The 23,916-nt window shown below is 46.3% G+C and overlaps 1 protein-coding gene across 2 annotated transcripts; it reads left to right on the top strand.

Annotated features, from left to right (window-relative positions):
- The first annotated feature begins 2,396 nt into the window (after positions 1–2,396).
- On the top strand, positions 2,397–19,083 carry ATP1B4 (ATPase Na+/K+ transporting family member beta 4). Of its 2 annotated transcripts, none has more exons than XM_027609024.1 (8): positions 2,397–2,523; positions 6,523–6,784; positions 11,144–11,272; positions 11,533–11,637; positions 14,848–15,044; positions 15,696–15,752; positions 17,863–17,958; positions 18,700–19,083. In XM_027609024.1, exons 1-8 carry the CDS (start codon positions 2,461–2,463, stop codon positions 18,859–18,861), a joined length of 1,071 nt encoding a protein of 356 aa, XP_027464825.1. In that variant the 5' UTR covers positions 2,397–2,460; the 3' UTR covers positions 18,862–19,083. The 2 variants fall into 2 exon arrangements, with proteins under 2 accessions (XP_027464825.1, XP_027464824.1); XM_027609023.1 differs by having other exon boundaries at positions 6,523–6,796.
- The last annotated feature ends 4,833 nt before the right edge of the window (positions 19,084–23,916 follow it).

The following is a 23,916-nucleotide window of genomic DNA, read 5'->3' as shown; positions in this document are numbered from 1 at the left end:
TCCGGCTCCAGCCTGCTGCACTGTGCAGCAGATTGCTCCCCCCGCCTCGCCCCCCCCCCCCACCATGGCAGGAATGGTTTCTCCTGTAGCTACTTTTTTGAGTGTGAACTCATACAGATTTCTGTCTTTGAGGTCCCATGGGATTTTGTTCTTTTACCCCACCCAAGAGCTGGCATTCCAGAAGGCAGCCTGAGCTATAGTCAAAATACACCGCAAATATATTAAGTGTATAGCAAACCCCAAGTGACCCAGAAGGCTCGGGCGTGGGAGATTCTGGAGAATGGAATATTTTGTTACCTGAGGTCACATTGCTCCAAATCTCCTTTTGTCTTCCCCCTCTTGGGTTTTTTCCCCAGCTTTATTGAGATGTATTGACATATAACATTGTATAAGTTTAGGTGTACAAGGTGGTTTGACTCACTTATATATTGCAAAATCATGGTCACCGTAGTGTTAGCTAACAAAACCTTCATCATGTCACTTAAGTGCCATTTCTTTTTTATGGTGAGGACACTTAAAATCGACTCTCTTAGCAACTTTCAAGTAATAATACAGTGTTATTAACTACAGTCACATGCTGTACATTAGATCCCCAGAACTTATTCACCTTATAACTGGAAGTTTGTACCCTTTGACCAACATCTCCCCAATTCCCCCACCCCAGCCCCTGCTAACCACCATTCTACTGTTTCTATGAGTGTGGCTTTTTTAGAGTCCACATATAAGTGGGAGCATACAGTATTTGCCTTTTGTTGTCTGACTTACTTCACTTGGCATAATGCCCTCAAGGTCCATCCATGTTGTTGCTAATGGCAGGATTTCCTTCTTTCTCACAGCTAAACGATATTCCTCTGTGTGTGTCTGTGTATGACGCTTTCCTTATCCATTCATCCACTGACACTTAGGTTGCTTCCAGACCTTGCCTATTGTGAATAATTCTGCCCCCCAACTCTTGATTTTTGAAATCTTGCTTACACGATTGTGCTCTTTTCTGCGTTAGGAAGACAAGACCAGTTAACCTATCCTCTGGTTTCTGAGGCTTGCAAAGGGCTTCGAGATTCTCATACTTAACATTAGGAGTCACACAAAAGGCTTGATTGGAGAAAGTGTGAGAGAGCCCAGTATCTACTGAGATCAGATTAACCCCTGGAATGTATTTTGCTTTTATTAAAGTCCAAAAAGAGGAATGAGTTTCTCTTTTTTTGTCAGTGGCCTCTTTCTCATCAAATAAGGGTATGGAGCGGGGAGGGACTCTGTTAAGGAAGAGTCCTAATTAGTAGCGTTCTAGTAAATGGAGTCTTTATTTTAAATTAATCACTATTGAAGCTGTCTTCATCCGAATAGCCTAGGCTTGGAATTATGAATAAGTCAATCTATCTAAGCAATTGTGCTGGTTTTCTTGGTTATGTATATGCCCAGAATCTCATTATCTGCAACATTCTCAGTCACCTGGGTATAACGGGGTGATTTGTGAAAGAAGAATCACAAATTCTACCCAAGCCTTTTAGTCACCCAGGCTCTGGTGGGGTGGACCGAACAGACCAAAAATGCTATACAATGTTTTGGCTCTTTCTACTGATTTTTCTTTTGTTGGATCCCACATTGGCTTCAGGAGTTATATATGTCTGGGAAACTGACACTGCAAAGTTCTGGCCTGTTCCCTGCCCTGATGCTAAGGGATAAATATAGATCTCAACCACTACAGAAATGTGGCCAGGATTCCAAGGGGTGTGTGCGTGAGGGGCAGTGACTGATGGCGCCATTCTGACATGTGGGCTAGAAAAAGGCTTCTTTATGTCCAAGACCCTCTTTGGGGAGGGGAGGGGTAAAGCAGGAGCCTGGCCTCTAAAATCGGAATGCATAATCCACATTTCAAGGGGCTCATGGGTTGACACAAATAAGGAATATTGTAGGTGGCTTGGTGTGTGGGGGGGGCGGGTGGGGAGAGCGAAGGGAATCTTTCCTGACACCCTAGATCCTTTTGCATGAGATCAGTCTTATGAAAAAAGAAAGATATTCTTGGCCATGTCCCCTCACCCCCAACTCCCACCCACGCCCCACCTCCTGCACACACTGATACTCAGCTCTCAATTGAGAAGAACACAACTTAAGATTTCCATTGGGCCCATAGTACCTCGGGCGCTAGAGAAGGACAGAGGGCGGGTAGAGACGTGAGGTGAGGGGGGTGGTGAGTCGCTCATCCTCGTGACCCAGAATATCTCCCCCCTCCCTGTGATGATGAGCTTGCTTTTCCATAAGGGCTTTCCTTTGATTCAGGGAATGGGCCAACCAATGAGAGAGGGGCATGTTAGATTATTTTGGGGAAGGGCTCATGCCAGGAGGGTTCACTTTTACTAGGCGCCAAGTGTCCCCAGCAACCAGTGTCTCCTGTACCAGCAGAAGCTCCAGAACTCTCACCCCCTGGCCTGCCTCTGCCCCGTCTGTGCCCACGGAACAGCCATGAGAAGGCAGCTCCGGTCCAGAAGGGCTCCGGCCTCTCCTTACGCTTATCGCTACAGACTTGTGAGTCCCGGGGAGCAGAATATTTTGCCCGCCCTTTTGAGGGGGGTGGGCTGGGGGTTGCATAGATCTTGGCTTATAGCTGCCTCTCCTCAGCATGGGCAGGAACAGTGAGGTATAAGGAAGCCTATAGTTTCAAGATCCAGCAGTAACTCCTGGCACCCCATTGTGCCCTAAATTGCTGCATTGAAGGAGGAAGCCCCTCTTCCTGGGGAACAAAAGACAAGGGGAGGGGAAGATGCCAAAGAATAGTGGCCTTCTAAAATTGGGGCGGGGGGAGTCTAGAATTTAAACAAACAGAGCTTTTGGAGTCTGGGAGTAGAGGTTTTGGTCCCATAGCAGGAATTTTAGCCAGGAGAGAGAGGAAGGGGAAGAGGAAGGGAAAGACACAGCCCACCCAGCTGTCTTCAGTCCCCTGGGGCGGGAGCGCCTGAGGAACCCAGCTGCTCCTTTTCTAAAGCAGAAATTCCAAACTCTCGGGAAAAATCAGAGAATCGTAGATAGAAGCCGGGCGTAATCTTAGACATCATCTCTCCAGAACCCCTCATTATGTAAAGGAGGCTGCTGGGGCTCAGAGCACAGGAGTGACTTGCAAGTTAGTGAGAGAGCTAGAGAGAACGCCAAGTTTCCTCACTTCTAATCTTGGGCTCTTTCTATTAGATGTGCAGTAGGCAACTCCCTAGCCCTCTGATCCTCCCCCACCCGTTGCCAGCCTGCCTGCCACCCTACCCCACCCCGCCCAGCGCACACACACACACACACACACACACACACACAAACACACTCACGTGCGCGCGCACGCGCCTGCTGTCGCCATTTATCTCCATCCAGGGTGCATCACAGATTTCTTTGAACCCACGGTTTCTTTGCATTTTCTTTGCTAGAAATCATTAATATATGCCACACGCAGTACTATTTGGGGGGGGGGACAGTGTAGTCTGAAATCTCCCCCAGAGAGGGCTGTGATCTGAGCCCCAGGAGGAAACAAAGCTTAATCCACTTTTCTTTGGGAAATGGCCCCTTATATAACCAGGGAGTTAAGTAAAGACTGTCAACAGCCCGCAGAGGAAAACACGAATCCTTCCAAGTCCATGTCAACCTACAGAGGGCTTCCCTTCTCAGCCACACTGTGCAGAATCTTTCTTTTCGCATTTCCAGAGTCCCTCCCAGCTTTCAGAGCACTCACAGCCTGTAGGGCACCTAGAACTCTTCCTTCCTTGGCTTCTTTTCTCCATAATGTTGCTAAAGCGTTGTGTATCGGTTCAGTTATTTGTCAAGTGCACCAGAGGAGCTTGCTCTTTATAGGAAATGCTTGATTTTAAAGGCATCAGGGGATCTTGCCCTTTAGAGGGAATACTTGATCAAATTTAAAAAGAAACTATTTAATGCAGTGGTTAATCATATGCTAATTTCTCTTTAAAATCAACCAACCATTCAAACGTTTACAGGGTGTTACTCAATGCAGGGCACAAATTTATCCTTTGGGTCACACTGTTTGTTTGTTTATGTGTTTATATGTTTATATATTTAGAGTGCTCAAAATGGAGCCACCCTCTGCCCTTCAGACTCTTCCCTTTTAGGGCAACATGATGGCCCCGGCACACACCCACTACTATATTCCAGCACATTCACACACACTATCACATGAGGGCACTGCCACTTTAGGCAACGGACAAACACAGACCCTCTCATTACCAAAGGATTCCCTACAGGATTCTGTTAAATAGTTAGTTGCACAAAAGTGCCTCCCTTGCACAATGTGAGGTTCTCCTGTCCCGGGAAGCAGAGGAGAGCAAAAAAGACATTTGAGATTCCTGAAACTCAGGCAGTGTGAGAGCCGTGGGGATATTAGCTCGGAGAAGGTTAATTCTTCCCGGGAGGGTAAAGCTTTAAATGACAAGCTATCTTTAATGGGATTATCATGAAAGCTCATATCTACAAATAAGATCAGGCTGAGGCCCAGGCCAGCTGCCTCCTCTGTGGAGCAGAGGTGGAGGGCAGGCCTCCCCCCACCTGCCCCGGGCAAGAGGGAGAGAAAAGGAAGTTGTTAAGAAAACATAAAGGGGACTATAAATCCTTCCGCAGTGAACGGTTCCACCTCAAATTCTCGGAGATTCCCAGGTGCGGTAGATTCTTGGGGGGCCATGAGGACTACCCACCACAGTCCACAAGGCTGCTGGGGTTTAGGACGACAAGCTCTGTGAGAGCAATTTCCCCAGAGTCCAGGCTCAGGTTTTAAGCCTGGTAGTTACCACTGGCGCTCGTTTTGTCCCCACCGGCTCCTGAGCTGTGGGCCCCACACGGGGGGAGGGCCATCAAGGAGTTGGAAAATATCCACTCTGCCCCTTGGGTGCTCAGAATGTAGTTGGGGAGGTCAAATGCGTCCGTGTGTTCACACACAAGGGAAAGAGATTTAAGAACATTTATTAGTCCATTCAATGCTGAATGATGGGGTCTTTTCTGAGCCTTGTACCGTGAGTCCACGTCAGAGCCAGAAATCCTTGATTATGAGCACCTACAATCTCTTGGGAGCACCGAATCCGACACACCTATGGTGGCTCCATCATTCTGTTATCGGCGTCTGGGCGCTTGCGCTCAGTGCGCGAGGGGAGGGACCTCAACTATCCCGGGTAACAAGAGACGCAGGTTCTGTCAACCTGATCACAAACTCGCTGTGTGGCTACAGCTATGTCCTGCTCCCTCTCTGGGCCTCCGAAGGACAAGGGACTCTTCAGGGTCCCAGTCAGTTCTAGGATGGTGTGTGATAGAAGGCTGTACATTGGAACAAACTCGAGAGCCATTCAGAAGTGCTTACGATCCAGAGCTAGACAGCGCTGGCCAGACTGAACGCTGAGAGGAGAGCCTTGTCATTCTCTGTCCCTTTTAGTGATTCTGAACAATCCAATTTTCTGAGCCCCCCCCCCCCACAATGGCAGCATTTTTAGCTGAGTGTCCTCTAAACGGCCTTTGAGGAATCAGGCAGGGAGGGGGCAGCACGGAGCCCCTGGCCTCTATCATTTGACACATCCAACCCCAACAGGTGCACAGGCCCCGCCACCCTTCAGATTTGGACAGCAGAGAGAAGGGAGGGTGGCCTCATTTTCTGCTGCTGCAGTGAGCCTTGGCAGACCCCCAAAGAGCAAAGATCCAACTCTCCTGCCTATGGCTAGGAGGCATGTGAAATACCGTTGGTGAAGTCTGGGTTTCTCTTTTTTTGTTTAATTTCCTTAGAACCACTCAGAGAAGATTATAGTTTCAGATCTCAATGACTGCAATCAGTCAATCAACAGATATGTGCTGAGCACTCACTACATGCCCAGATTTTTGCCTAGGGTATGGGGTGGGGGGGGATGGGGGGAGACTAAGGAAGTATCAGTTGAGGTTCCAGACCTTAGGGAGTCTGTTCGACCAGCGGAGGTGCCAGCCCAGGCAACAGTCAGAGAAGCAGCAAACAGACCCCTGTGTTTTGTTTTTGCTAGGGAGGGAGTCTAAGTTTTGAGGAGGGGTCCAGCCGCTGGCCTTTCCTCCTGCGGTCTGTCCCAAGCTACTTTCAGGTACAACGTGGATGATCAGGTTGAGCACCTGCCAGCTACAGGACCAACGGTAAAGCTGGTTTGGACTTAGAATTTGCCAGGGTGGACTCAAGTGTCTAAAATGAATCTGTTCTCCGGTGTTGAGCTCAGCTCCGTCCTAACAGGTCAGACAAAGCGAGGCCCAGGCCCCAGGACGGCGGAGTGACATAAGCAGAAGTCCTGGGAGGAAGAGCCCAAGGGCCTGCAGCTGAGAATAAAACTTACACCTCTGTGGAAAGAATATTGGGTCAAAATGGGTCAAAGAAAGGATATTTCCTCCAAAAGAGCAGAGAGAGAGAGAACATGTGCCTCTTGTAACGAGGGGGAGGCGTCTCTGAATATTGAGTCGTTTTCCATTCCTTTTGGCTGGTGGGTTGTGCCCTGGGGAATTTTTTGTCAAAAACAGGACTGTGTTTTGTCACCATTCCAGGACGATCAGGATGAAGTGAACCAGAACTACTTAGCAGATGAAGAGGAAGAAGCTGAAGAAGAGGCTCGGGTGATGGTGGTACCCGATTTGGAGGAGGAGGAGGAAGAAGAGGAGGAGGAGGAAGAGGAGGAGATAGAAGAGGAGGAAAAGGAGGAGGAAAAGGGTCAAGGTCAGCCAGCAGGCAATGCTTGGTGGCAGAGATGGCAGATCGTGAGCGAATACCTGTGGGATCCGGAGAAAAGGATGTCTCTGGCCCGAACAGGTCAGAGTTGGAGTAAGTCCCAGTCGTCCCAATGCCCCAGTTGGGTGTCCTTTGCTTTTGGCTTGGTGTCCAGGACTCCTTTACCATACGTTGGATGGGCTTGTCTGCAAATTTCCCTTAGATTTCGTGTGAAGGGCTGGATGCCTAGGGAAATGCCTGGACTGTGGGCAGATCCCACTGGAAGAAACTCCAAGTAGGTAAACACACTAGGTTGTGGAGCTGAAAGCCGCTGGGCTCAACTTCAATTTGCGATGCAACGAGACAGTAAGAATGAGTTGAGAAAGCACAGATTTTTTTGTTGTTCTTGTTGTTTAAGTCCCGGCCCCATCACTTCCTATCTGTGTGACCTTGGGCTCATCCTTTACCCTCTCTGAGCCTCGTTCTTCCTCACCTGCCAAATGAGAGAAACAATCCCTACCGTGTTTCTCCCACAGGATCAGCCTGAGGCTCCCGTCAGATGCTCCAGTTGTAAACTTGAAAGCACAGTTGACCCTTGAACAACACAGATTTGAATGGCACTGCCCCACACAGGTGCTGTGTTTTCCCCCATAAATACAGCGTAGTGCTGTAAATGTATTTTCTCTTCCACAAGATTGCCTTTTCTGTAGCTTACTTTATCGTAAGCAGACAGCATATCCTACATGTAATGTACCAAATACGCGTGAATTGACTCTTCCTGGCTTCTGGTTAACAGTAGGCTGTTAGGAGTTACGTTTGGGGAAGTCAAGACTTAGACACAGATTTTCGACCACACGGGGGTTAGCACGCCTAAGCCCCGCACTGTTCAAGGGTCAACTGTACTATGCAGGAGACTGTTACTAGGATATAAGACCCCAGTCCCTGCTAACTTGACCGCAGATTTATAAAATCTCATCGTTTCACCCAGTAATGTCAGAAAAGGAAAGCCAGGAGGCCTGCCCTCAGCCCCGGCTTGTGGGTGCTTTAGGCTCCCACGGTGTACACAGAGAAATTCGGTTTAAAGGGGTCATTTCTGGCAATTATGGCCGAGCCCCCGTCATGCTCGATCAGTGGCAGAATGGCATTCCTCAGCCACGGCTTTGACTTCACGACCTCTCCAGCACCCCTCTCCCAGGGTCCTACTCACCTCTTGAACTATTCATGCTGTGCCTTCTCAGGAGATTTAGCCTGTGGTAAAATTCACACTTGCCACACTCTCTGCACAGCCCAGAAAAAGAGTAGCTGCTGGCTTGGCACTCAGTTAACCCAGGAGAAGAACAAAATAGATGACTCTGCAGATGAAATCAGAGTCCCCCTGGGCCCAGGGTCTAGGTTGCTGAAGTTGACGGTCATGCCTTCTAAAGGCCGCTTTGGCTGAGAATTCTCTCCCCACCTAGTTTGTGTTTCTAATTCAGCTCCGTCAGGGTGAGACGGCCAGCCCTCCTTCCTGGAATTAGGAATAGCAGGTGTGGGGCTCTGAGCAATGCCCACCTCCCTTCACCCCTCCCCAGTTCCCAGCCCCACCCCTGCCGATCCCTCAAACTCTCAACTGGAACAAATGTACCATTCAAGGAACATTCCAACATTCTGGAAGCTGCGGACAAATGCCGGACACTCACTGGGGCTCCTAAGGGGGCACAGCTGTTTCTCCCTTGCCTAAAGAAGACTGGGAAAATAGGCCTTGTGAAATGCAAGTGTGATTCTGGGAGAGGGAGCTGTACTTTAACCCCTAAACAGCCAGCCATTGGAATTTCACCAGATGAGCTGATCCATGTGGCTCCTGGGGAGAATAATCCACAGGCCAAAAGAGAGTGATGGGGGAGAAAGTTTCAAGTGCCCAGGGAAGACATGGCAGTGGGGACACCACATGGTAGGCCATATCCAGGCCTCTGGATGGCAGGTCTGAGGAGAGTCCAGGAACTCAGGCTTATGCTGTTGGGCTATGCCTGGGCAAGGGGCACGTGGTGATGTTAATGCCTAGGCCACCAAGCATATGCTTTGCTGCCCTCTTTGCTGCCCTCTTGCTTGAAAACTAGGTGCCCACTTGAGCATTTACTAACCCTATCATAGCCTGCACATCGACATGACCAACATTATTCACCCAGCCTATGATTATATTATTCTGGGTTTTTCCTTTGGTAGCTGGGCAACTTCTATTTTTAGGAACTATCTGTTATTTTATTGGATACTGACAAGAACCATATGAGGTAGTAATATTATTATCCCCATTTTACAGATGCAGAAACTGAGGCTTAGAGAGGGTAAGTAACTTATCTAAAGTCACACAGTTATTAAGCGGCAGCACTGGGATTCAAGCCCAGGTCAGATGAACACTGGGGTTCATCCTCTTGCTGGAACACCACATTGTCTTTATGAAGTGTAGTGATGAGCAAGGCCTTGATGGGTAGGGTCTCAGGACCTGATGGGATGTTTTGGTGGGAGGAAGGAAGAATTTAGATCATGGGGCCCAGGCTTGGGTAAGGCATTCAGAAGAGACCCCTGGATTACCTAGAGGAGTAGCCCAAGTAAAACCTGGACATCCAGGGCAGAAAAAGTTGGAGGGCTCAGTGGGTTCCGACGGGTATGGTGCTTGGTCTTCCTTGGTGGGGATGGCGGGGGGAAGCTGTGTTAGCCCATCACAGACTTCAGGGCATAGCTCAGGGGTAAGGCTCAGGGGACTCACCACTAGTGCCATTCTCCCTCTACACTTCCTAGCCACACATCCTACACAAGGCAGAAGACATCTCCAAGGGAATGTACCTGTATCCCATTGCTTTCCTTTCATCCATGAGACTGAGTCTTCTAGTCCTCCAGGATGGCTCCAGCCATTGACCCCTTCCCAGGACTGGGGATGGGGGTTGAGGAAGAGGGGAGGAGGCACAGGGCACATCCCATCAAGGCAGCCAGCGGGCAGGAGCCAAGTACCACAGGCGCACGGGCGCTGCTGTTTCTTCTCTAGGGATTCCAGCAGAATCGATGTGTCCCTACCCCAGTTCTGCCTCAGTTCACCTTATGAAACATCAAGGTTCCATTTCCAGTTGGATGCCTGAGGATCTTTTTTCTCCCTTCCTCTGCTCCTCCCTCCCCCCCCCCCTTTCTGGTTAATTTTATTTGGTTCATGGTTCAATTTAAAAATTAATATTTGGATTCAGTTTTGGGTACAGCAGAGTTACGTGGTTTGTTCCGGTTTCTGGTTTGCGATTCAGTTCAAATCTGTCCCGACATCATGTCACTGCTGTGAGTGGAGCCAGATATTGTTGCCGGAGAGGGCCCCAAGGAAGACTTGAAAAGAGCTTCTCAGCAGCCATCTCAGGCTCATTCACCTCACTCGGTTCTGCCTCATCCTGGGGCAAACCTAATCCCAAAACAGCCCACGGAGGAGGCATTCACACAAACGTGCTTTGGGTCCTACAGCAATAAGCACATGAATAATAATGGTGAGGACCTGCCGTGTAAAGAGTACTTGGTATCTGCCAGGCTCTGTGCTATGCTATTTATATGCATCGTCCCACGCCAAAAGGAAGTCCTATTATTGTCCTCATTGTACAGATGAGGAAATTGAGGTCCAGAGAGGCGAGCAGCATGTCCAAGATGAAACAGCGAGGAAATGGTAAGGTCAGGAAAGGACACGAAGAGAAGCGGAATTTCAGATATTGTTAGGGTTGTAGATCAGTATATGAGGTGAAGTGCTAAGCTTGTTCCCATTTTACCTGTGAGGAATTGGGGGCACAGAGAGGTTCTGGAACTTGCCCAAGCTCACAGGTAGAGCAAGTGTCGATAATTAAGTACAGTTTCTTCTTCCTTTCTTCCCCATCGCGTGTTCTTTTGGAAAAGCAGAGCCACTTAAACTTTTGCTAAAGATGAATAAGATTTGAAATAAGTAGGGTGAGGCCTCACTTTGCCTTGATTAGAGTAGAGGCAAGTCCAGCGGAAATTAATCAAAAGTTTGAATTATAGGCTATGTGAAAAGAAATGTTTTCATCTCTTGCAAATACATATAATCACTGGAGCCAAGCCGCTAGGACTCTTCAGGGCACCTGCTTTAATGAGGGCTCCCAAGCAATTTGCCCTCTGCAGTACTCTCAACTCCACGCCCCTGTAATCTTGCTCATGGCCATCATCTGCTCAACAAGCCCTTCCATCGGAGATGCTGTAAAGGTACACTGCAATCAGACCTCCGGCACAGTTCTCATAAATTCCAAATTGGTGAAATCTGAATAAGCAAGGACATACTGAATCTGGGGAATGTGGAAAAATAAATAAATAAATAAATAAATAAATAAATAAATAAATAAAAGCCATCTCACGTGTTGGGGTTGGTTCTGGCTCATGAGTTCAAGTGAGGAGGCAGGAGGGCTAGTTGGCAAGCACTGACCACTCTCATCTCTGATCCTTCTGCAGGCCTGATCTTAGTCATTTACTTCTTCTTCTATGCCTCCCTGGCTGCTGTCATCACCCTCTGCATGTACACGCTATTTCTGACCATCAGTCCCTACATGCCGACCTTCACTGAGAGGGTGAAGCCTCCTGGTGAGTGCCCAGATGCCCTGTACTGTCAGCACTCGCTGGACAGAAATCTGCTTGGACAGCATGTTCAGCCTCAATTAACTTTGGCTCTTCCTGGTAATGACTTAGGGATTCAATTATTAAGAGTAAAAGTAAAATGGTACTTGGCAAATTATGGTCCTTTTTGTTTTGATTGCCTGGGGGGTAATGATTTCATGGGAATCAATACAAAAAAATTATCCCAAGAATGGGTTAATATATCCAAGACCTGTTTTCGTTGCCAGGAGTTATGATTAGACCCTTCGCCCATAGCCTTAACTTCAACTTCAACGTTTCTGAACCTGACACTTGGCAGCATTATGTCATTAGCCTAAATGGCTTTCTCCAGGGTAAGTAAGTGTCTCTGAATGGGGGAAATCTCTGTGGAAAGGTGATGGGTTGGGGGTGGGGGATTCGAAATTCACAATGCACCAGAAATCCCACCCTTACTAACCCCAGCCCATCCTGGTCTTTCCTTACCTTGCATCCCCCTCAGCACCTGTATATACAATCAAGACTGTTCTAGTTTGTGACTGTATGTTGTCTTGAAAGCATATAAGCCAAGTCTCCAGCAAGATGCTAAGTTCACTGGGGGGCAGAGAATTTGTTTTCTTAAACATTCTAGGGCACCTAGTTATGTCCTGGGCACATCCAGATGGCTCAATAATGACCATTTATAAAAGATCATTCCAGGGGGTGGGTAGTGGTGAGAAAAGAAGAGTGTTCTCCAGAATGGGAAGATTCCTGCCTCCTATACTTTCTCAAGGTAAGAGAATTCCTTTCTTGGAGATGGGCCATCTTGAAGGAAGAGAGCAAGGGTCTTGATTTAAGAGCATCCTGGCAGGGAGTTAGAGAAAGAATCTCTGGGTGACAGTCACTCCAACATTTTGATAGGAAATGTTTGCAAGATGCCTATCTCTATAGCGTCATCAGATACACTTTCAGGGACCGAGTGGCTTTTTGAGAAGCCCTTCCATGGACTGAAAGCTGAGGTAGCAGTTTGGTTAAGGTCCGACACAGAGCATGCAGGCTCTAAGCTCCAGTGGGTTGCACAAATTAGTTGTGGAAAAAAGCCAGTTTCATTGCTTTGGTTGTCCCTGCCTGGCTGAAATGGAGGGATAGGGAGCAGTAGAATGTGCACTGAAAGAGAAAAACAATCTCTTATGTGATGGGAAGGGTTATGTAAATGCATAAATTTTGTCATTTAACTTTAACCCTGCATAGAAGCTACTGTCGGGGCACCTGGGTGGCTCAGTCGTCAGTTAAGTGTCCAACTCCTGATCTCAGCTCAGGTTTCGATCTTAGGGTTGTGAGTTTGAGCCCTGCATTGGGGCTACATAAAGAATCTACCATCTCCATTCTACAAATGGGGCAACTGAGGCTCAGAAAGGGGAAGTAATGTGATAAAAGTCTCCCAGCAGCCGAACCAGCGTTTAAAACCACATCCATGGTTGTGACACCTTTGCTACTGGAAGTGTGGTCCAGGACCCGTAGCATCAGCATCCCCTGGGAGTTTGTTAGAAGGGCAGGCTCTCAGGCCCCACCCCAGACCTGTTGAATCAGGATCGGCACTTGAACAAAATCCACAGGTGATCTCTATAAACTTTAAAGCTTGAGAAATACTGCTTTTTGTAATTCTTTGTTGTTGCCATATGACCGGGAGTTAGAAACTCAGCTTTGTAACAGTCATGCTCAGTGTCATTTTGGGGAAGTCTGAGTTTCAGATTCCTCATCTGTAAAATGAGGGGGACTGGGTCCCTTCTGAATCCATGTAGTTTTTTGAGCTCAAAAACAAAAACAAAAACGTTTTGGGACGCCTGGGTGGCTCAGTCGTTAAGCGTCTGCCTTCGGCTCAGGTCATGATCCCGGGGTCCTGGGATCGAGTCCCACATCGGGCTCCTTGCTCAGCAGGGAGTCTGCTTCTCCCTCTCTCTCCCTCTGCTTGTGCTCTCTCTGTCAGATAAATAAAATCTTTAAAAAACAAAAACAAAAACGTTTTGGGCATCAGAGCCAGCACAGTCTCGTCTTTTCTTTCAAACTGTTTGTGAGCTATTGCAAGTGTGTTGTCAGAATCTCTGCTGAGGAAATCCCTCCGAGAAGCTAGTAGTAGATAGAGAAATGCCAATTCTGACCTGACGACAGAGATGGAGAACATTAGGGAAAGCATTGGGTTTTTAGTTCCTAAGGGTAGATAACATGCCCTATTTAAAAGGAACACATCTCTGAAATAGACATCCCAGAGTATCAATTTCATTCCCACGAGGACTGGGATTTTGCAATAAGGGTCATGCCCATGTCACATTATTTTTAATGGAACTACCTCAAGAGAAACAATGAGCACGTGATTAGAGCTTCTATTTAGAAACTTATTTGAACATAGTTCTTGTTCTAAAAAAAAAAAAAAAGATTAAAACGAAAACTTGAGTCGAATGTAGCTTTGTCAAAGGAAAAATAAAGGCTTAACCGTAATTGGAATAGATTTAAAATTCCCAGTTGCTCCTTAATAATATTAAACCCAAGTCACAATCTGTCTAGATGACAACCCAGCAGTACATTTGGAATTTTACCCCCAGTAGATCATAGGTGCACAGACTCCTCTGAAAAACTAAGCTACTGGGAACATGAGTGCATGGGGGCTGGACCTAACAGGACTAACTGGACTCCATCATTTAAAACCAAATTGGAAATAATGCAGTCATTTCCAAAGGCCAGTTCAGTGGCATCTGGTAGTCCAAAGAGTGAGCTCACAGACAGCCCCTTTTCAGCTCTCTCTCGGTGATATGTATACCTTGGACACATGCTCCTTTCCATCCGATGTAAAGGGACATGAACCCTGAGTGCCTCGGGTCTCGGTAGACAAGATCTCACCCTCTCACGTTCTCGGGGGAGACCCTACAGCTTGTCGTTGGTTTCTGTCTTTCAACCTAAGCTTCTATTTTGTGGTGCTAACTTTGATCTGTAAAGGATGAGAAGCTGGTTTATCTCCTCTTCCTCCCTCTTTCTCCTCTCCCCCTCTCCTGTCCCACAACACACACTTCTCATTTTCTTGTGTCTGGTGTCTCTCATGGACCTCCAAGGGAGACGTTTCCTAGACTGAACTTAAAAAGATTTAGCCCAAGAGGTTCGCCTCCTTATATAAGCCAGGCCGTGACATGATTCAGTCCCTCTTCCAGAATCTACTGTGCCTCTTCCTCTTCCAGAAGTAGAAGGGGCAGCCCTCCCCAGTTTACAGTTTGCCATCGCTGAAAAGAAATAATGGAAAATGGAAGTTATACAGTGACCAACACATGACCCAGAGATAGCTATTCCAAAGTTTGGAGGGAAGGAGAAGCAATCAAAGTGGGCCCAGGGGATGAGCCCGAAAGGCTTCCGGGAGAGGCTGATGGGGGGGCGTTGGACACCGACGCCAGGTCACAGAGCCTAGGCCAGGCTGAGTGGGCTCTCAGAGGAGCACCAGAATGCTGCAGAAAGGAAACTACGGAGGAGGACTACTGAAAACGTGGCCCTCCCCTGTAGCACCTGTCTAACATGCCCCCCTCCCCCCCCCCCACACGCTTTAGGTTACAACGACAGTCTTCAAGAGGAGATGAATGTAGATTGTCCCCCGGGGCAGTACTTCATCCAAGATGGCGATGAGGATGAAGACAAGAAGGCCTGCCAATTTAAGCGCTCCTTCCTGAAGAACTGCTCGGGCTTGGAGGACCCTACTTTTGGCTACTCTACTGGACAGCCGTGCATCCTTCTAAAGATGAACCGGGTATATTGGCCCTTGATACTCTGGTGATAATAAGTGGAGGAGCTGGGTGGGAACGCTCTGGCCCCTCCGTTTGTCTTGGGCTCTGTCTTTGCACCCTGCAAGTCTGGCCACTCTTACTGACAGCATCAGTAATACGAACAACTGGACAAACCTATCAAGCAATAATCCCTTTTTCTCCCTGAATACTTCCTATTTCCACCCTCCTCTCCCGCCCCTAACCTTTGATGCCCTCTGTCAGTAACGAGGTCCTGAGCTGTTTGGAACAGGGGACTGACATGATGGGAGGGGCAATTCTTACATCACAAGAGATACATTTTCCTCCTCTCCTGCCATGCCTTAGGTGTGGTAGAGCCTTACCAGGCACATCCCTCTTAAAACCAGAAAGTTCTTTACATCTTCAGGGTTCTCTTGCTGCCGTTACCATTGTACGAACATCGGGCACAAATACAACAAGGAGTAAGCTGAGCTGCACAGCTCTGGAGATAGTTTTGCATTTTTTGTAACATTTCTGAGAGGGCAAAATAGGTTAAGTTTATGCCTAAGGAAGGGATGGCTTAAGGGGGGCGGTTAGAAAAGCCCCATTTTTACTGTCCAATCCGTTTTGTGTTTTGATGTTCAACAACAACGACAATGCTGGTTTTCTTTTGATAGATTGTAGGCTTTCGTCCTGAGCTTGGGGATCCTGTGAAGGTGTCCTGCAAAGTTCAGGTAAAGTGCCTTTTTGAGTAAGTATTGCTAGCGCATCTTTTTTATGTAAGAAGACGGTTCATCCCTTCCAAGGGTTTCACCATGGATGCCTGGCTATGGGTTAGGGAAAGGGTTAGTATTTTCATAACTACGCCTCCCTCTAGTACCTTCTGGCCTCCCTCTTGCCAGAAAGCATTCAATTCACGTGTGTGTGTCGTGCGGCTGTGTGCGTCCTCGCTGGTTTATACCTGTGAAAGCCAAAGAACAACCTGCTAAGGGCCGCAGCAGGGACCGACAATGTACCACGTCATTAACTGGAATTCTGTTTACACTTTTGCTTTTAGCTCTAATTACTTGTTTCTTTGAACTAAACAACCAGCTTTCGTTAGAGTCATTAGTCCCTGCTTTCAGAACCAGAATTTCACTTTTTGCAGCAATGACCAGTGGCACTGCGTGTTGCAATAACAAAGGACTACCAGGGAAGTATAAACAGAACTCTATTAATATGCTAATTAACTGTCATTCGAGGGACCATTAACTCCTATCTCATCTGCACCAATTAGCTCCTTTGTAGGAAGAAGCCCTAGATCGTGGGTTTGCTTCTCAAACCGGAAGCAGTAGCTCCCTCCGGTTTCCTAACATGCACTGCACCCCCAGCCCTGGACTGCTGCCTCGCTAATGTCCTCAGGGCTAGAAATACAGCTCAGACCTCCAGCCTTGAGGGTGGTGGGTCAGAAAGCAGAAAGAGGCAGCATTTATTGATCCCTTAGGCTACGCCAGGTACTTTGCTAGGTGTTAGGGGTGCTGAGATAGCTATGAGTCGGTCTCTGAAATCGGGGCAACCACGTATTACAGCTGCTGTGAAAGGTGCAGCGGGGGACACTGAAGATGAGGGTTGAAAGGTCAGGCCGTGGTCTGCCCTGTGAACAAGGTAGGAAGGACATCCATTCTGTCCACATGGACATGAGTGTGCGTAAATATACACATGCTCGAGATGTGAAGACAAACTAGTGGCACTGATTCCACACACTATTCACAGACGTGAACGGCGTTGCTTTCTAGAAGAAAATGTAAGTAAATCATAGGGACCGACTCAGTCTTAAACTAGCATACTAATTGGCTTGAGTCCTGCTTATAGTTCCCTAGTGGAAGCCATTCGTTTTTCCGCTTACACAGAACCTTGCTGAGAACCGTCCTTTAAAAAGAAAACAAGAAATAGTCAGTCGTCATACGTTCCGTAATAATCAGTTGGTCAAAATCCACATCCACTTGTGGAAATCAAGCAGGACAAGGTCATCACTAGAATAAGAGTATACCCTGAACGATTACACTATATTGACAGAAGCAATCCCATGACCCCAGTGAGTGATCCACTAGTAGTGAGCACTGTTTGTCCCTTGTTAACCCCCAGACCTCTGCTATATAGGGCAAGCCTAATGCATAGGCAGAATGGTCAGTCCTCTACCTGACATGATATGATGAGGGCACACTTATTTATTTCATCTTTGCAGCGCTGGTTCCCTCTTGCTTATCCTCCTGAGTTCACCTCCTGCAATTAAGCACTACAGAGAAGGTGGTCAGACACATGAGTTTTGGTGGGCCAAACTATAGGCTGTGTCCCTAGGCAGCAGATCCCTATGCACCTGGTCTACCTTCCAACAGAACTGAGCCCACGGTGTGCAAGTTGTCGTGGCGTGGGATTTACTCAATATGTTCTAACTTCTACCTGCCTCAACGTCCAAGACTGGGTGCCAGGCCCAGGATGATTTTTTTTTTTTGGAGAGGGGCTGGCGTGGTAGGCCCTCTTGCTAGAGCAGCACCAGCCTTCCGGAGCCCTTCTGTCTGGGTCCCCTAGGAGCCAGTACAGAACTATATCAAGCACATTCGGCCTCCTCAGTCCAGGCCTTCCATTCAATATTCTTTCAACTGAAAACTGAGGCACAGTCTCTCCCTGGAAATGCTCTGGGGATAGGTGTGGGGTAAGCTATGCCCCATTCTGCTTTCATGGGTCTTCCTGGGACAGTTGGTTATGGGTCACATCGTGATTTCACCTGGGGCACAGGCCCCTTGAGCTCAGGCTTCAACCCACCAGGGGACCCAACATCCCACATATACCTGCTTTTACTTCCAGAGAGGCGATGAAAATGACATCCGATCCATCAATTACTACCCAGAGTCGGCTTCTTTTGACCTTCGCTACTACCCTTACTACGGCAAACTGACTCATGTAAGCCTGTATCCTTTTCAGTCTTTGCTGTCAGAAAGGGCTCAGAGACAGAGGCAGGGCTGTCCTCTGTCTGAGAATTAGGGAGCAGCATATAGTAACAGTGGGGTGAACAGTCGCTGGCCAAGACCAGGAGCTCCCTCTACCAATTCCTAGTACAACCACTCCTTTCCGTATCTGAAGATATTTCAGCTCTGGTCTGGTCTAACTCCTTCAGTTTACAGATGGAGAAATTCGAGTTCAGAGAGAGAAAGAGACTTGCCCGACACGCATAGCTAATTAGTGGCAGAGCCAGGAGCAGACAGATCACTGTCATTGCACCCCACGATACCCAAATAATCACACCTGCCTGTTTCTCCCAGGTGAAGCCTTGGGGCAGTGGTGGTGGGTCATAGGGCGAGGCTTCACCTTTAGCATAGACATTTGAAAGATACTAGTTCTGGTTTCATTCATGGTCTGATAGCCAGAAAATCCTATCACACAGAGTTAGAACTGGTTTTCCCCAGAGGGTGGTCAGACATCTGACAGTGACTTATGCAAGAAGCGTGTCATTTCCCCACCATCCCAGGGCAGAGAGCGTGTCAGTTGCTTTAGCCATTCGTGACTTGGCATTATGGGATTTGCTCAGTTCCCTGTGTGAGGGTTATCCCATCCTGCACTGAATATCTGCTCACTTGCATCCTGTTACCCACCCCCATGCCCTGCGCTCCTTGCACTTAGGATTCATTGTTCTTCCGCCTACAGGTTAACTACACCTCCCCGCTGGTGGCAATGCACTTTACAGATGTGGTGAAGAACCAAGCGGTGCCCGTCCAGTGCCAGCTGAAGGGCAAGGGCATCATAAATGATGTCATCAATGATCGTTTTGTGGGTAGGGTGATCTTTACTCTGAACATAGAAACCTAAGAACTTTGCAGGGCGCTCCCACTAGTTTTGTTTCTGTTTTATTTCATGTACCCCCTGGTAGTACCTGAATTCTTTTTCTTCGCTCAGGACACAGCCAGATGGACACCTAAGACAGCAGATCATCTTTCCTTGCCTTTGACATATGTATAAAATGACATTGTGGGATTGATTTTTTAAAGGTAGTCTCTCCTGATGACAAATAGATGACGTTAATTTCCTTTCCCCCTACTTAAAACTAAAACCCATTCTTGCTGCTAGAAGTCTCACCATAGTGTAAACATAGTGTCTGATAAAATTCACAAGAGCCATGAAGGAGAATATCTATGATGATTTTAAATTCATCGTGTTTTGTAAAATTTTGTTGTTTTTAGAGGTGAGATTCCTCCCAACCAGGCTGATAACCTTTTTAAAAAAAAAAAAAAATTTTTTTTTCCCTTAACCTGCCTGACAAGTTCCTTCCCTGGGAATCACCAATCAGACCAACTCAGAATACACCTAGGGCTACCATACCTAGAGAACTCTATATCCAAGGGTGCTTGAAGAACTGGCTGCCTCAAAAGGGCGACTAAATAATACTGATTTGAAGACTAGGTTATCTTCAGCTGGGACAGAAAGCAGTGCTAACTGGATATCGTTCTGGAATAGAAATGAACACCTTTCCTATGACTTTTTTGGGGAGGTGGGGTCCATAGCAACTGGGGAGAATACTTACCATGTGGATGTGATTGGCGTTTGATTCCTTGCTCTGTGGTGTGATCATCCAAAGGCAAACATTCCTACACACGGGTTTGTCTCAGCTTCAGGCAAAGGAGAAAACAAGGATGATCTCCACCAGCTAATTATTCTAGGGCTATATGCTTGACAGTAGTATAATGTTCTTCGAGACCATCCGGGATGGGCATGTTGAACCCCAGCTACAGCTCTAGGGATTGAAATCACGGTCTGCCAACGATACATAGTAAGACAGAAAGCTCCCGCCAGGCCACCCAAAATCCAAGGCCCATTGCCAGCGTTTCATTTGCCTAGAAAACGATGTGGGGCAGATGTTTATCCAGGTTGTGGATCAGCCAGGCTGCTTTGTCTTATCTTTGGCCATGTGACCATTCCACTGCTTCTTAACACCTCCACCAGGGGGAGGGCTGGGACAAGGAGAAAAAGTGAGCATTAGAGAATTACATAGTGTCTCGGGGTCCAAAGTTAAGCTTCAGTGCCACCTAGAAGCACCCAGAGTCTGAATCTCCTCTGTAATGTTTATCTTCTCCCGAAACAGGGAACTGGCAGTCTGGTAGTGAAGACAAACAAGCAAAGAAGTAACTATGAACTAGTATGACGACTTACACAACTAGTATGTGGAAATGGGAACATGAGGAGAAGTAACTAACTTGAGCTGAGAAAGTAGCAGAGGAAATTTCACATGCAAAGTCACAATCACGAAAATGCACGGTGTGTTTGGGTAACTGGGAGCAGTTCGTGTAACTGGAATGTAAGGGGCTCAGAGGAATGGCCGGAAGTGGCAGGGGATTGGGCTAGAGAGGTATAGAGGTACCGAAAGAGGGCTTTGAGTTTAATCCAGGAGGTGAAAAGGAGTCATTAAAGTATTTTAAGCAGGGAAGCTCTGTGATCATATTTGCACTTTAGAAAGAGCACTTTGGCAGCTACATTGTGAAGGGTGGGTTGGAGAGGGCAACTGGGCAATGAGGGAGAAGGAGGAGTCAAGAATGGCTCCAAAGTTTTGAACTTGGCTAGAACCAGCGTGATGGTGATATTGTTGATCGAGGCTGGGAATCCAAGAGAGAAGCAAGATTGGAGAGCAAGATGTGATCAATTTAAAGCTTGTGATTCCTATTGGTCAGACACCGATGTCGAGATGTCAACACAAGTGGGGTTGGGGAGAAGGAACTCTGAGAACAAAAGCAACATTTGCTTAAGTGAACCCTCTTAAGAAATTCTAAGCTATTTAATCTGGGAAACTCGAGCCAGTTACATAAACACACCACACCAGTCTAGTCTCTCGGAGAGTGTTTTTCTCTTGCGCTCGGGGCCCAAAGCACTGCGGCTGCTCTTTGGCATCTCCTTGCTGCTTTCCAACTCTTGTCAACAGAGTAGAGGGAAGCCGACCTCTGCTAACAAGTGATAGAAGATATTCGACAACAGATCTGTGGAAAATACAAAAAAAAAAAAAAAAAAAAACCAATGAAACTGTCTCCTCCCAACCCCTGTCCTTACCAAATTCCGTTTCCAAAACTAATCAAGAATGAGATACCTGAAGATGGTAACTTTAAAACCATTTCAAGATTACCTCAAATAATCAAACTCTCAAAATTCAGTAGTAAAAGATAATAGAACATTAGATCTGGAAAGGATACTAGAGTGTTTAGAGAAAACAACCTGCATTGCATCTGACTCCAGGTCCAGTGCTCTTTCTACTCTGAGCTGCTGCTTACCAGGAAGTACCATCTTTTTAAAAATCAATGGATGATACCCCAAACATTTTGAAACATATGTCAAATTTGAGTTAGAATAGTTAACATTTCACAGGAATTCAACTACTGGTGCTATATTTTATACATAATACATTATCCTGTTAAATACGTTGACTATTACACAGACAAGGAATTATGACTCTTTTGTCATACAGTATTTCTCATTCAGTGGAATCCATTGTATCCACAGTTTCCAAGCAGTATTGAATAGTACTAGGATGGTTTGGGTTGTCAGATGGGACATGACAAAACAGCTTTATCACACCGAACTGGATATTATAATATATACTCACTAAAATGGAATTCTAACAGTTCAATAAACTTCCAGTGGATTAATCTAAATCTTCCCCCATACTGTTTCATACCGGGATTTGATTTGTATACCATCTGTTGCAATGCACTTGGTTTTACTTGATTGTCAATGAGAATTACTACTTCCAAATGCCTTCGTGGTCTTGTCCATGCTAGATTTATGATTTCTCACCCCTCTGAAATCACTATCCTAAAGTAACTTTTCTTAGGCATATATCTGCTGGGACTCTTCATGTAGAAAACATTATTATTGTATTGATTTGTTGACAACAATAAATTGAAATAAAAAAGGAGTGTATGGTTTCCTCCTTCTAGACGGTACCACTGATTTTCCCACAGGAATACTGGGCAGCCATGTGGGTGGAAAACTTGACAACTGACAGCCTATTAGCTTAAAACTTTTTTCTTCTTCTTCCCCCCACCTTTTTTTTTTTTTTTTTTTTGACTCTTGGGGTTTAACCACAGGAGGATGAAACTAAAAGTTGTTTCATTTCTGAGCATTTTTCCTTTTTAGTCTCTATGCTCTGGTTTCTCAGAAGACTACTTTGTCAGAGCAAACTTCCTTTCTTCATCGAGTACTGGTATAAATTGTTCCATTTGTTTGTGTAGGAAAGGAACACCAAGAGAAACTTTGAGGTGGGGAGAAGGAACCAAAATCCAAAGAGAAGCTGCAATTGCTTGACGAAAGCCTGGCTAAGTGACTTTAGGGCACATCTGGCCACAAATGGTCTCCCAGAGCAAATCTCTAATGGTAATTGCAATTAAAGACAGAAATATTTCCACTCCCTTGTTTGACTCAGAGGTTAAGCTGCTGTAGGAATCCCTTCTTTCCTTGGAAGCTGCCCTGGCCTAAGGTCTATTAGGCTTATATGGTTTGATTGGGGTGAAGCCTGTGATCCCAATACATTTCCCCTATCTAGGTTCTTCGTTAGAGTCATTTTCCTTACTGATTTCCTCTTAAAAGACTCAGACATGATAAAGTAATTTAGCCAAGTCATGCAGAAGTGTGATTTACACTGTGATTTTATCTAGGCAGGAAACAGAGGTTTGGATGTATGTGGTGGTGGGGAGGAAGGACAGGATGGCTGGAGGCAAAGGGCGAGGAAAAAGGAGTTGAAAGCCTGAATAGCCCTGCTTACTTCACAAAGTTATTTAGTCGCAGGCTAGAAGGGGCGAAACGCTTATAGAAAGATCTAAAAGGCTTAAGGAGGATATGATAGCCTCCCAGTCTGGCAGCTTAGTCTCCAGGATGTAGTTTTGTGCAGGCTCCTGTATGGCCATAACATCAGTCAGGGTTCCAACAATAAATAGCACACTTGACAAAATGGAATAATTGGAAGGTGGGTATTTCCAAAGAGATTACTTATAAATGTGTAGATGCAGGGAACCACAGAGAATAGCACAATAACCCAGGCTAGTATAAGCTAAACTCTTACCTTCCTAGGCCCCAAGGGACAGGCATAGGAAGTGATTCCCACAACCCAGAAGGACTGAATCATGTACAACTGACTGCCTTGAGAGGAGAGGTGACCTTGTTGAAGGACTAAGCTAGCCCAAGGTGATCTTGTAGGGAGGTAATCCTACACTTATTTATGGTTGTATCTGAACTTTTGAAACTAAAATCTTTTCAAAATTTTAACATTAAGATCTCCAAAGAATAGTCCTTTCACTCTACCCTAGCATTTTGTTGACATCTTTCACTTGAAAGAAAGGGAGGGTGAAGAGAGAAAGAAGGCACCTTGATTTATTCTGCTTTATCTTTACCAAAAAAACATTGTATAATTCAACTCTGTATTAAATGTCTGGTTGCATGAAACATTTTCTTTCCAGAACAGAATGATACAACCTTCATAATACAGCTAACTTGAGTCAGAAAAGTATTTGTCTTCCATTAAGGACAAACATGTTCATAAACGAGAATCAGGATAAAGGTGACATCCTTTCCCTCTCCAATCCTCCAGCTGATGATATCATCTTGTGTATAGAAAATCTTAAGGAACTACTAAAAGACTATCACAGCTAAAAAAAAAAGTTCACCAACAGTGCAAGATAAAAGATCAGTATACAAACATCGGTTATCTTTCTATACACTAGCAGTGAACAATTAAAAAAAAAAGAAATTAACAAAACAGTTCCATTTACAATTGCATAAAAAATAAAATACTTAGGAAAAGAGTAACAAAAGAAATGCAAGACTTGTGCACTGAAAACTACATAGCATTGTTGAAATAAAAGAGCTAAATAAATGGAAAGAACTATG

Source organism: Zalophus californianus, chromosome X (assembly GCF_009762305.2).
Source record: "Zalophus californianus isolate mZalCal1 chromosome X, mZalCal1.pri.v2, whole genome shotgun sequence".
NCBI classification, from domain to species: Eukaryota; Metazoa; Chordata; class Mammalia; order Carnivora; family Otariidae; genus Zalophus; species Zalophus californianus.
This window is presented reverse-complemented; position numbering and strand designations above follow the sequence as displayed.

Excerpts from the sequence above, each read along its gene's own strand:
- ATP1B4 (XM_027609023.1), top strand. The coding sequence starts at position 2,461 with ATGAGAAGGCAGCTCCGGTCCAGAAGGGCTCCGGCCTCTCCTTACGCT. Across the intron at positions 2,524-6,522 it reads ACGCTTATCGCTACAGACTT|GACGATCAGGATGAAGTGAA; the intron begins GTGAGTCCCGGG and ends TCACCATTCCAG. Across the intron at positions 11,638-14,847 it reads CCTAAATGGCTTTCTCCAGG|GTTACAACGACAGTCTTCAA; the intron begins GTAAGTAAGTGT and ends CACACGCTTTAG.